Source organism: Scomber scombrus, chromosome 16 (assembly GCF_963691925.1).
Source record: "Scomber scombrus chromosome 16, fScoSco1.1, whole genome shotgun sequence".
NCBI lineage: Eukaryota > Metazoa > Chordata > Actinopteri > Scombriformes > Scombridae > Scomber > Scomber scombrus.
Window position 1 is genome coordinate 904,858 of NC_084985.1, and position 13,809 is coordinate 918,666.

Genomic DNA, 13,809 nt, shown 5'->3' on the forward strand with positions numbered 1-13,809 from the left:
AGAATGATATCAAGGTCAATTTATAGCGTAATCTTTTTAATGAAAAGTATATCAAATAAAATGAGTGCCGTCAATTGACTCACATGCGTAACTTCTAAAATAAATAAATATTACACAAGCCTGCGATCTTTTAACATGAACTTAAAACAATTTGCAAACAAAAAAAACACATCTGGACCGGACCATACCATTAATAACGATGCAACAAAAACTATGAATCTAAAGAATCCCGTAACATGTTTCTAGCTTGTGCCTTTCAAAATTCAAATTGAGCTTAGAGGGAATATTTATACCGGACATCAGCAGATCTTACCAGTCAAAGTTCGGTAATTACCGGATAACCCAGGTTAAGTGACTGTTGGCTATATTTTGTGTCATTTAAAGAAACATTTAAATATCACAAAATAAAATGTGTGTTTCTGTTTAAAAAGAAGGAAGCAAGTCCTCCCATCTTCTACTTGTGTGATCTTGAGTGCTCAGCTGAGGGGAAGTTGTTTGTTAACGTGACGTATCAGAAGTTCATATTCAGCCGATTCAGTTTGAACAATCATCTGATGTTATCCTTCCATCTTTCCTTCCTTCCTTCCTTCCTTCCTTCCTTCCATCTTTCCTTCCTTCCTTCCTTCCATCTTTCCTTCCTTCCTTCCATCTTTCCTTCCTTCCTTCCTTCCATCTTTCCTTCCTTCCTTCCATCTTTCCTTCCTTCCTTCCTTCCATCTTTCCTTCCTTCCTTCCATCTGTCCTTCCTTCCTTACTTCCTTCCATCCTTCCATCCTTCCTTCCTTCTTTCCGTCCTTCCATCCTTCCATCCTTCCTTCCTTCTTTCCGTCCTTCCATCCTTCCATCTTTCCTTCCTTCCTTCCTTCCTTCCATCTGTCCTTCTTTCTTTCCATCTTTCCTTCCTTCCTTCCTTCCTTCCTTCCTTCCTTCCTTCCATCCTTCCATCTTTCCTTCCTTCCTTCCTTCCTTCCATCTGTCCTTCTTTCTTTCCATATTTCCTTCCTTCCTTCCTTCCTTCCTTCCATCCTTCCTTCCTTCTTTCCATCTTTCCTTCCTTCCTTCCTTCCTTCCTTCCTTCCTTCCTTCCTTCCTTCCTTCCTTCCTTCCATCTTTCCTTCCAGCTTTCCTTCCTTCCTTCCTTCCTTTTGTATTTCACACTGCTGCCCTCACACATGAGGATCTTTAGGGAGGTAAAATAATGATGTTTTAAGGTGTGACGCTGTGGTTAATGTCTAGTTTACTTGATCAGAACTATGTAAAGATCATGGTTTGGGTTCAAATGATCATTAAAGATATGCAACCTTTGTTGTCATGGCAACAGTGAACAACACCATTAATTGACACGAGCAAGATTAAGTCCATTAGAGTTTCTAAATGTCGGTTTCCATTATTTTTCGATTAATTGCCCAGCCCTACGATGTGCTGTTAGAACACTGTTACATCTCTAGTAGGGAACCGTAAACATTATGTATTTCTGTATTTCAGTGATTACTGCAGATGTTCAGCAGCTGTTGGAGAGTAAAGAAGATGTTCGCCCTGAGAAGCAGGAGAGGAGCACCAGTCCAGACCAGCCTCCACACATTAAACAAGAAGAGGAGGTACTCTGGACCAGTCAGGAAGGAGAGCAGCTTCAAGAACTGGAGGAGGTTGACATCACCAAGTTCATATTCACTCCTGTCCCTCCTGAAGATGATGAAGAGAAACCTCAGTCCTCACAGCTTCATCAAACACTAACTGAAGAGAACAAAGACTTGGTGATATGTGAGAGAACCAGTAACTCAGACCCAGATAGACATTTACTACCAGATACTGATCACAGGAGTTCTGACTATTCTGAGGCTGAAGTCAGAGATGATCTTTGGACAGAGATCAGTGAACCTCAAGCAGGTTTAGACTATATGAGCAACATTGAAGCTCTGATCAGTGATATGAAATGTAATCCTATCAAGAAGCAACATAAGTGCTTTGAGTGTGGTAAAATATTTAAATCCCCAAAGTGTCTGAAAAGACACCTTAGAATCCACACAGGGGAAAAAGACTTTAAATGTTCATTCTGTGATAAAGCCTTTGTACGAAAGGAAGGTCTGACCCAGCATGTACGGCTCCACACAGGAGAGAAACCATTCAGCTGCAGTGTGTGTGACAGAAGATTCACCTGGCAAGCTCAGGTCAAACACCACCACTGTATAGGGGAGTCATCACAGTTTCATACTGAGCAGATGACAACAGGGGCTGAAGGAGAGGACTGTGGAGGATCAGGACCAGACAGGAACTCACATCTACAACCTGATACTGATGACAAGACTTCAGACTGTTCTGAACCTGACCTGGGACCTCTGCTAGGTTTAAACATTAACACAAATAACCAAGTGCCTGAAAGATGTAGTTCTGGCAACAACCTTTGTTACTGCCATGAGTGTGGTGAAGGATTTAACAGCCAAGAGTATCTGAAGAAACACCTGAGAGTTCACTCAGGAGAGAAGCCTTACAGCTGTTTGGTTTGTAACAAACGTTTCTCCAGCAGAGGATACGTTACCGTTCATATGAGACTCCACACAGGAGAGAAATCCTTTAAATGTCCGTTTTGTGGTAAAGCCTTTGTACGAAAGGAAGGTCTGGCTCAACATGTACGGCTCCACACAGGAGAGAAACCATTCAGCTGCAGAGTTTGTAACAAAAGCTTCACCTGGCCGGCTCAGGTCAGACAGCACAGGTGTACAGGTGAGTCATCACAGTCTGAAACAGCGGAGCCTCCAGCCTGCAGCTCAACTCTGCAGATGGAAGCAGAAGCTGATGGAGAGAGTTGGACTGTTGAGGATCAGAACCAGCTAGGAGCTTTACAATGAGTGATGCTGTTACGCAGAAATCTTTCAGCATCTTCTGACTTCTCTTATGGTGCTTTTCCACTACACAGTTCCAGCACGACTCGCCTCGCTGCGTCTCCATCAGGGATAGTACCTGGTACCTGATGCTTTTTTAGTATCTGCTCTGCCGAGGTTCCAAGCGAGCCGAGCCGATACTAAATGTTACGTCATCAGACTGCCGGCCACTGATTGGTCAGAGAGTCACTGGAAGAGTCATGAGCCGTCCCACACAAGAATCAAACCCGGCATTTTTAAATACCAACAACAGCGTTACAGAGATTAGTTTTCTCTTCTCTTGCTTTGTGTGAGACAGAAAGCCTCATACAGCAGCAAGTACACCATCACATCCATGTCCTCTATTGGTTATGTGTTTGTGTCGTGTAGAAAACGAAGTCACGGCAGTTTAATGCAGCGTTGCTATGACAACCCCGCTCACGTTGAGTAGGTACTTTTTTGTAATGGAAAAGGTTCCTGGTGGCGAGGCGAGTGGTGCTGGAACTGTGTAGTGGTAAAGCACCATTAGGTAGTACAAGTTTTATCTGTAATGACGAGCTGAAGAGAACTCACAACAAACCTTCAGATGTTGAGAATGAGTTACATGTTGTAGATGGAGATGAATGTCTGTGATTAATGAGGAGAAACTATTCAGTTGATAAGTCAGCTCACAGTTTAAGTCAGATTCCTGTCTTCATTTTTTTTTGTCATGTCATTTTAAAAGCTTATAAATGTTTGTCTCTAAATGTCCTTTATGAGAAACAATCATTGTGTTTATTGTGAAGGCCTGTAAGAAGTAAATGTTTGGAATGATGATCAGATGAAGACTTGAGACTCTTCCAGTTATAGACGAGAAACAAAATGCATCAATAGAAATAATTAAATACAATTTGGAGTTGAATTTGAGTCAGTTTTAGTTTTTGATCAGATACTTTCTGATTTAAATCACAACGTTGTGAAATTCTCACAGTGCTTTGGCTGTTTGTGTTTAGATAATAAACACTGAGATGTTCAATCCAATCCAACTTTATTTGTTAAGCACTTTTAAAACAACCAAAGAGACATAACAGCTCACATGAGACTCAAAATGACATATAAATACAAAAAATAAATTAACCTTTGTGTCGTCCTCCCGGGTCAAAGTGACCCCGTCTGTTTTGACTGTTCCTTCTTTCCTTCCTTCCTTCCTCCCTCCTTCCTTCTTTCCTTCCTTCCTTTCCTTCCTTCCTTCCTTCCTTCTTCCCTCCTTCTCTCTTTCTTTCCTTCCTCTTTCTTTCCTCCCTTCCTTCTTTCCTTTCTCATCCCCCTTTCTTCCTTGCTTCTGTCCTCCCTACCTCCTCCTTTCCTTCCCTCCTTCCTTTCCTTCCTTCCTTCCTTCCTTCCTTCCTCCCTTTCTCATCCCCCTTTCTTCCTTGCTTCTGTCCGTCCTCACTCCCTCCCTCCTTCCTTCCTTCCTTCCTTCCTTCCTTCCTTCCTCCCTCCTCTTTCTTTCCTCCCCCCTACTTTCCTCCCTTCATTCTTTCCTTCCTTCCTCCTTTCCTTTCTCCTTCCTTTCCTTCATTCTTCCATCTCTTCCTTCTTCCTCCCTCCCTCCTTTCCTCCCTTCTTCCTCCCTTCCTTCCTTGACTCGAGGACAACAGGAGGGTTAAAAGACATAAAACATGAGTAAAAATAATAACAGCCACGCAATAAAAAGTTTGAAGGTTGAAAAGAAATAGTTAAGATAAAGTTTACGTGGTTGCATCAGAACTGGAACTATCGTCTCGTATCAGCAGCTTTATCAGAACAATAGAAACGAGATCCAGCTGAGGACGATGTGTTAATGATTCGTTAAAGCTGAAACCTGAGAAACTGATTCAGTGTTTGAGTCACAATCATCATTAGTGTTTCATTTATGTCCTTCATCACATGATCATGTCCTGCTAATATGTGAAATATGTGTTTTATATTTTATAATGAATGAAATGTTTGGGGGGGTTTTATAGACTATTAAGACACATTTCTTATTAACTGTTTATTTTCTGTCTGGTGTTTTGAGGACGATGGAAAACACAGATTAGTCCTTTAATCAGTTAGTTATTATATTATCTATATTTTTGCCATTGCCATTATTTTTTGTGCATATAACAAAGTTGTTGTCTCAATAATCTCACAGCTCAGACTGAATCTGTGTTAAACTGCATCTGAGGAATAAAACATTGACTTATTTCCACATATATTAAATATTTTTAAGCATATTATTATTGTTGTTATTATTTTTGGTCATTTTGTCATTTTTTCTGCCTTATTATCAGCTTGTCAATCAAATTACTGTAAAACACTTTGAACTATTCTGTATGAAATGTGATTGATTGATTAACCCTCCTGTTGTCCTCGAGTCAAGGAAGGAAGGGAGGAAGAAGGGAGGAAGGAAGGGAGGAAAGAAAGGAGGGAGGAAGGAAGGAAAAAGGAAGGAAAGGAGGGAGGAAGAAGGAAAGAAAGGAGGGAGGAAGGAAGGAAAAAGGAAGGAGAGGAGGGAGGAAGAAGGAAAGAAAGGAGGGAGGAAGGAAGGGAGGAAAGAAAGGAGGGAGGAAGGAAGGAAAAAGGAAGGAAAGGAGGGAGGAAGAAGGAAAGAAAGGAGGAAGAAGGAAAGAAAGGAGGGAGGAAGGGAGGATGGAAGAAGGAAAGGAGGAAAGAGAGAAGGAGGGAGGAAAGAAGGAAGGAATGAAGGAAGAAAGGGGGATGGCGGAAGGAAAGAAGGAAGGGAGGAATGAGAGAAGGAAGGGAGGGAGGAAAGACAGACTGAAGGAAGGGAGGAAAGAAGGAACAGTCAAAACAGACGGAGTCAATTTGAACCGGAAGGACGACAGGAGGGTTAAAAAGACGAAATGTAAAATGAAATAAAAGAAACCAGCAGATGGCGGTAAACTCACCACTAAGGATGCAGGCTGCCTTTAAAGAGCTTAGAGAAGAAGAATAAAGAGGAGGACGTGTTTACATCAGATAACTTTACACTGTGAGAGAAACAAAGTGTTCATATTGTTCATATGAAGCAGCGGTGTCGTTTCTCTCTGACGTCACTCACACAGAGCAGAGACGCAGCATCGGAGTCTCTGAAACTCTGAAACTGTTTATAATGATTCACTATCAGCTGTTAGCTTAGCCTGTTAGCTGCAGCAGGGCCGGAGCTGCTCTTTCTGTCTCTGTGTGAAAAAATGTCTCAAATCCAAATGCTGAGAGAAGAGGAGCCGCACTACTCCGGACATTACGGTAATGACGCTGAAACGCTTCAACTGTGACTTGAGTTAACTAAGGTTCAGACAGACAGCTGATTAGTGACGTCAGGTTCAGACAGACAGCTGATTAATGACGTCATGATGTCAGGTTCCGACAGCTGATTAGTGACGTCAGGTTCCGACAGACAGCTGATTAATGACGTCATGATGTCAGGTTCAGACAGCTGATTAATGAAGTCATGATGTCAGGTTCAGACAGACAGCTGATTAATGACGTCATGATGTCAGGTTCAGACAGACAGCTGATCAAGGAAGTCATGATGTCAGGTTCAGACAGCTGATTAATGACGTCATGATGTCAGGTTCAGACAGACAGTTGATCAAGGAAGTCATGATGTCAGGTTCAGACAGACAGCTGATTAATGACGTCATGATGTCAGGTTCAGACAGCTGATTAATGAAGTCATGATGTCAGGTTCAGACAGACAGCTGATTAATGACGTCATGATGTCAGGTTCAGACAGCTGATTAATGACGTCATCATGTCAGGTCCAGACTAGTTTGTCTGAAGGAAGCAGCTTCATCACACCTGTCTGTCTGACACCAATAACTTCATTGACAGACAGATGCAGTAAGTTATGATATGTAGTCTGCAATGTAGTTATAACAGACATCCAAACCTGTCACATTAATGATGTCATCAACTTATCGTACAATAACATAATAATCACACCTGTCTGTCTGCTCCATCAGCTCCACCCAAAACTCTTTATTTTCTTGGTTGTGTTTTGTACAATAACAATAAAGACTTTTCTATTGACAGAGAGATGCAGTAAATAATGATATCTAGTCTGAAATGAAGCTATAACAGACACTCACACTGTATGAAGTCCCTGGGGCGTAACGTCCACTGGGGGGACGTAATACATATAATAATAATAATATTATTATTATTATTATTATTATATTATTATTTTTTAACTGCATGGTGTCATCTCCACAGACGGTCACTGTTCTTTCATCTATTCCTGCTTCATGGTCTAAAGTGGTAAAAACGGTTTAATCTGCCTTTATTGCATTTTCACAAATAGAATAAAACTTTCACAATTCTTAAACCGTGTTTAACTTTTAAACAGACTTTGGCCTCTCTGAGATAATCCAGTCCAGGCTTTAATCTAGGTAACTGCTACTATACTTTCATTATGAACTTCATTAATTTCTGGGTTTTTTATCACCATAGTCTCTAAATGTATGTATAAAAATACAGGAAATGGGATTCAAATGTATACAATAACGTAATTATCAGCATCATCATGTCTATATATGGACTTATCATATGATACATGGACATGACCTTTGACCTCAGTATTGCCACACTTCACATTAGCAGCTAAGAGACTATTTATGTCCTCCATTCCTTACTGTGACGTCCTGAGTGGAGACTGCAGAAGGATTAAAGGTAAATAACTCTGTCCCCAACCCGGATGCTTGTAAGGTCCCGTGACTGACAGGCGTCCTAATAGCGTCTGTGTTGTCCACAGTGAGTGACGAGGAGGAGGAGGAGTGCAGCATCAGCTAATGTCCCAACAGCTTCCTAAAATACAATCATGGTTCTAAAAACGAAAACAAAGAAAGACGAGAGAGAGAACTGGAAGGAGGACAAAAAGATCTAAAAACATGGCAGCAGATCTACAGACAGGCATTAGTTGGATAAACTGACCAAATAACAGGAATCTACATGATTACTTATGTAGGAAATAAAAAAGTGAACTATTTTGAAATAATAGTCACCATTCAATGAGGTCTTTTGAAGTCAGCGTCTCTTTAATTCAGCAAAACACAAGTCTTACACAGACAGCACACGAACAATCTGTATAAAGGAAGCTTCCCAGACTGGAAGGGAAACAGTACTTTTATTCTCCAGGCTGGTTAAACATGCGTCATAACCAGACGGGGAGTTCTGGTCCTCTGAAGTGAGGCCAACCAGGAAGTAACTTAAAACTGCATTCTATCAAAAGGCCACCAGGGGGCGACCGTTTTGGTGTCAAAAGGACTTCCGTCTCTATACAAGTCAATGGAGAATTCACCAACTTGTCACTTGATTTCTAACCTCAGTAAACGTTTTCAAAATGTGTTTATGGTCTCAATCGCTAGTTTAAAGCCTTCTTCAATGCAGTATGATGTTCATTTGGGACATTTTGGCCTCCCTGATTTTATACGTGACGATAAAGCAGGGTATGCATTAGGGCGTGGCTACGTGGTGATTGACAGGTTGATTGGTTCACAGGTTCAGGAGGGCGCCTCATGCTCCTCCTGATGCCCATATAAGTAGAATCCCTGTTTTTATTTTTCCCAGCATGCACCTGAAATGTTCAAGATGGCGCTGCTCAGATCCGATACTATTGGCCTCCGAGCAGCAGTCCACAAACCAATGGGTGACGTCACAGATGTTACGTCCATTTTATATACAGTCTATGGTCATAAGGTTAACAGATCCCATCCGAGCATCTTATGTAACAAATATTGGTCCAAACTGAAATGTTTAAGAGGCAGCTGTGTGAGAAAATGACAGATAAGCACACAGAATCTTCTTCTAGCATCTAGGTCATGGGTCATATTTTTCTATCAACTTACTCTACTGGAAAAATTGTGAATATTTAATAAAATGACATATTAATAATCCTACAGCACAGTAAACTTGTGTTCAGGTTTGTAAGTAAGATGAGAAGGAGACTAAAGGTTTTTGTGCATCAGGATGCGATCAGGCTCAGTGTGACCAGCTGCTCTAACAATACAAAGACACACTAACGCTTTATGGAAATAAGGACTTCAGCTGTGTGAATGACAGTATTTTGTTTAATCAATGCAAACCAAAGTTGTCCAAAACATATTAAGTCTCTTTTGGTTTTAGATTTTTTTTCTAATTTAAGAATTTGTGACCAAGATATGCTCCATGGGGAATATTTTACAACTGAAAATGATCTTGTTAGTTTCTCTGTTTCTAAATGACCGACAACTTTTTTAGGCTTTTCTGTACTTTAAGTTTCATGTGATGTCTTTGCTGATATATTTGTTGAATCAGGTTATGATTTCCATGATTTCAGGTGTTGAACAGTTTTAGTCCTTGTTAAACTAAGTTCCTCTGTGAGATAAAGTAGTGGTATGAATAGTTTCATTGTAGCTCTAACTTCTTTTTTCTATTATGTGTGTTTCTGTATTTCAGAGTCTCCTGCAGATGTTCAGCAGCTGTTGGAGACTAAAGAAGAGGTTTCCCCTGAGCAGCAGGAGAGGAGCTCCAGTCTGGACCACCAGGACCCAGATCCTCCACATATTAAAGAAGAACAGGAGGAGCTCTGGACCAGTCAGGAGGGAGAGCAGCTTCAAGGACTGGAGGAGGCTGATATCACCAAGTTTACATCCACTCCTGTTCCTGTGAAGAGTGAAGATGATGAAGAGAAACCTCAGTCCTCACAGCTTCATCAAAGACTAACTGAGGAGATGGAAACAGAAGCTGAAGGAGAGGACTGTGGAGGATCAGAAGCAGACAGGAACTCACATCCAGATACACATTTACAGCCTGATACTGATGACAAGACTTCTGACTCCTCTGAGACGGATGTCAGTGATGATGATTGGACCGAGAGGGAATCAGATTTAAATGGTTTTAAAAGTAATTTAAGTAATTCTGACAAAGAATCATTTACCTGCTCTGAGTGTGGAAAAACATTTGGCCACAAGACGAATCTGAAGAGACACATGAGATGTCACACAGGAGAAAAACCATTCAACTGCTCATTTTGTAATAAAAGTTTCAATCGGAGGGAACACTTGATCGCTCACATGAGATGTCATTCAGGAGAAAAACCTTTTGTCTGTTCAGTTTGTAACACCAGCTTCAGTCATGGTTGGTCATTGGACAAACACATGAGAGTCCACACTGGAGAGAAGCCGTTCTGTTGCTCGCTCTGCAGTAAAAGATTCAGGCAGCGTTCAGATCTGGTGGCACACTTTCGAATCCACACAGGAGAAAAACCTTTTTCCTGCTCGGTCTGTAACACCAGTTTCACTCAGCGTCACACTTTGGTTCAGCACATCAGAACACATACTGGGGTGAAACCTTTTATTTGTTCAGTTTGTGGTAAAAGATTTTCACGAAAGGGACATATGACAAGACACATGACGGCTCACACTGGGGAGAAACCGTTCAGCTGCAGTGTTTGTGACACAAGATTCACTTGGCAGTCACAGTTTAAAAGACATGAGTGTGCTGGTGAGAGCAGCGCTGCTAAATGAAGCTGTACAGCTGGACCTGAACTTCTTACAATCTCAGTGTTGAACACTTGCACTCCAGACAACAAAGTGTAATATAATAAAAGCTGATTAATGAATTTGTTTTGATTTCTTGTCTTTTGTCGAACAGATTTAACCAGAAATGTAACCGTTGTCTTCTAGCTAAATGTTACCTTAAAGACTGTAAAGTGAATTCATTTTCTTCTAAACACATTAAATAGGTCATAAATGTATTTCTAAAAAAGGTGTAAAAAGCATTTCAACCATTTATATTTGAATTGTGGAGCTAGGCTTCACGAATTGTGTTTCAAGATTTCTGTGTTCAGTATTTAATGGGCGGGTCTGAAAATCACATAAACCCGCCCCTGCTGCTTTAGTTAGCCAGTTAGCTGAGTTAGCCGCCGAGCTAACCGCCAAGTTAGCCGCTGAGTTAGCAGCAGAAAGCTCTCAGACATAGCGTCCATGTTTCTGGTAGAGGTGGTGACTTTGATTGACAGGTGACACTTGGTAGGGGGCGGGGCTTCAGTGGACTCGGCAGGAGAAATTTGGCAGGGTGGTTAACAACACACTTTTCTGTGGTATGTTAAACTCAGAACACATATTTATTTTTTACTTTACACAGACTTTAACTAGTCTTTTATGTTTTTATTAATGTTGAATATAAACATACCAAGGGAATGTAGATGAAATCCACATTTTGGTTAAATCTGATAGATTTTCACCAAATTGACCCAAACTAAAAGACCAAGTGTGATGTTTAAACCCTAACCCTCCAGCGCACAAACACTGAGACTTTACTGTCCAACAGGAAACTGAAAAAAAATATATATATATGTTTGCATATTTAGATTAAGGGATTTTTAGTATTTTATAGTGGTAATACTTTTTTGTGGCAAAACCATATCAGACACATTCTTTATTCAAGCAGGATCCTTTAATATGTTTTATTACATGTTTAGAGAATCTTTAAGTCTGTCTAACAACTGTTTTACTTTTGTGCCTCACTAAGGATATTTATTGCTTTTCATTTTTTATATGTATCAGAAGTGGCAGAACTTGATACCTTCTGTGTGTCCTGGTCTTGGGTTTGGCAAAGTAGGTTGAAGAAATGTTTTAAACTTTGTGTCGTCCTCCCGGGTCAAATTGACCCTGTCTCTTTTGACTGTTCCTTCTTTCCTCCCTTCCTTCTTCTCCGTCTGTCCTCCCTCCCTCCCTCCTTCTCTCTTTCTTTCCTTCCTCTCTCTTTCCTCCTTCCTTCTTTCCTTCCTCCACCCCCCTTTCCTCCTTCCTTCCTTCCTTCCTTCCTTCCTTCCTTTCCTTCCCCCTTCTTTCTTCCCTCCCTCCTTCTGTCTTTCTTTCCTCCCCCTACCTTCTTTCCTCTGTCCTTCTTTCCTTCCTTCCTCTTTTCCTTTCTCCCTCCCTCCTTCCATCCTTCTTTCCTCCCTCCCTCCTACCTTCCTTCCTTCTTTCTTTCCTCCATCCTTCCTTCCTTCCTCTCCTTCCTTCCTTCCTCCCTTCGTTCCTTCCTTCCCTTCCTTCCTTCCTTCCTTTCCTTCCCCATTCTTTCCTCCCTTCCTTCTTTCTTCCCTCCCTCCTTCTGTCTTTCTTTCCTCCCCCCTACCTTCTTACCTTCCTTCTTTCCTCTGTCCTTCTTTCCTTCCTTCCTCTTTTCCTTTCTCCCTCCCTCCTTCCATCCTTCTTTCCTCCCTCCCTCCTACCTTCCTTCCATCCTTCTTTCCTCCCTCCCTCCTACCTTCCTTCTTTCCTTCTTTCCTCCATCCTTCTTTCCTTCCTCTCCTTCCTTCCTTCCTTCCTCCCTCCTTCCTTCGTTCCCTCCTTCTTTCCCTCCCTCCTTCCTTCCTTCCTTCCTTCCCTTCCTTCCTTCCTTCCTTCCTTCCTTTCCTTCCCCATTCTTTCCTCCCTCCCTTCATTCTTTCTTCCCTCCATCCTTCCTTCCTTCCTCTCCTTCCTTCCTTCCTCTCTCCTTCCTTCGTTCCCTCCTTCTTTCCCTCCCTCCTTTCTTCCTTCCTTCCCTCCTTTCCTTCCTTCCTTCTTCCTTCCTCCCTCCCTCCCTTCCTTCCTTATTCTTTCCTCCCTTCTTTCCTCCCTCCCTTCCTTCTTTCTTCCCTCCCTCCTTCTCTCTTTCTTTCCTTCCTCTCTCTTTCCTCCTTCCTTCCTTCCTTCCTTCCTTCCTTTCCTTCCCCATTCTTTCCTCCCTCCCTTCCTTCTTTCTTCCCTCCCTCCTTCCTTCCTTCCTCCCTCCTTCCTTCGTTCCCTCCTTCTTTCTGTCCCTCCTTCCTTCCTTCCTTCCCTTCCTTTCTTCCTTCCTTCCTTCCTTCCTTCCTTCCTTCCTTCCTTCCTTCCTTCCTTCCTTCCTTTCCTTCCCCATTCTTTCCTCCCTCGCCTGGGCACTTTCAGTTTGTTGTTGTCATGAACGTTTGACTCTGTGCTGCCCCCTGGTGGATGTATCGGTTAACATCCATGCCAACGTAAAGGACGCATGGAAGTATGTGAGAAGTGACGGTAACATCGTTTGAAAAGGACGGATACATTTTCGTACGTACGTTGAGCATAAACGGGCCTTTAGTCTAACAGAAAGGTTGCTTCTTTTTTTTTTTTTTAAACATTTGAAGATTTTTGCTTTGCTAAATTGTGAAGCTTTCATGAGTTTCTGGAGTTTTCATGGAATGCTCTCGGCATGACGTGCTGGTCCATTGCACCTACAACATGAATCCTGAATCTGCAGAACTCAACATTGTCCAATCGACCCCACATTTCTCATGCTTTATAAGAGTCCAGGCTGAACACATCTACATGTCTATATCTGCAGTCACAGTGCCACCTACTGACAACAGGAGGTCAGCCTTATGTGACTAATTGACATGGTGTGGTCTACACATGATATACAGCAACAGAACATATAATTAATGGGCGTTATCTAGTCCTAATCTACTGTATCATACATGTTTTCACAAAGCCCCTTGACTCAATGTTAATAAAATGCAATACTATTCACTTTATTCAGTTCATTTTATTTCAAGATCATAGCCCATAACATGAAAGATTACACATGAAAGATTATAGAAGAAAAAAGGCAACAATATAAAACGTTACTTTACAATTCAAATTGGAAAAAAGCATTTACATTACACACAACTATAATCATCACTGTAACTATCAACTTCTTACATGGGAACATTTATGCTGAATATTTTTGGAGAATAATCTTTGTAGCATATATTTAACTCCAGCACATTTTCACATTGATGAATCTAATTTCTCCTGGTTCCTCATATGTAATTATTCTTTCCTTAATAATTCAACTTTCATGGCCCAGTTACCAAAAGCAGTCAGTCTGGCTCATTTCAGTATTTAAAGACTGTGTAAAGTGAATTCAGACATTTTCTTCTAAACACATTAAATAGGTCATAAATGTATTTCTAAAA

At 41.3% G+C, this 13,809-nt stretch overlaps 1 protein-coding gene across 1 annotated transcript in view; it reads left to right on the top strand.

Annotated features, from left to right (window-relative positions):
• Window positions 1-10,366, top strand: part of LOC133996734 (zinc finger protein 568-like) — an 11,767-nt gene extending 1,401 nt beyond the window's left edge. The window contains exons 2-3 of the mRNA XM_062436356.1: window positions 1,486-2,721; window positions 9,255-10,366. Of these exons, the coding sequence (XP_062292340.1) occupies window positions 1,486-2,721; window positions 9,255-10,366 (2,348 nt within the window). The remainder of the gene's footprint in view (window positions 1-1,485; window positions 2,722-9,254) is intronic.
• The last annotated feature ends 3,443 nt before the right edge of the window (window positions 10,367-13,809 follow it).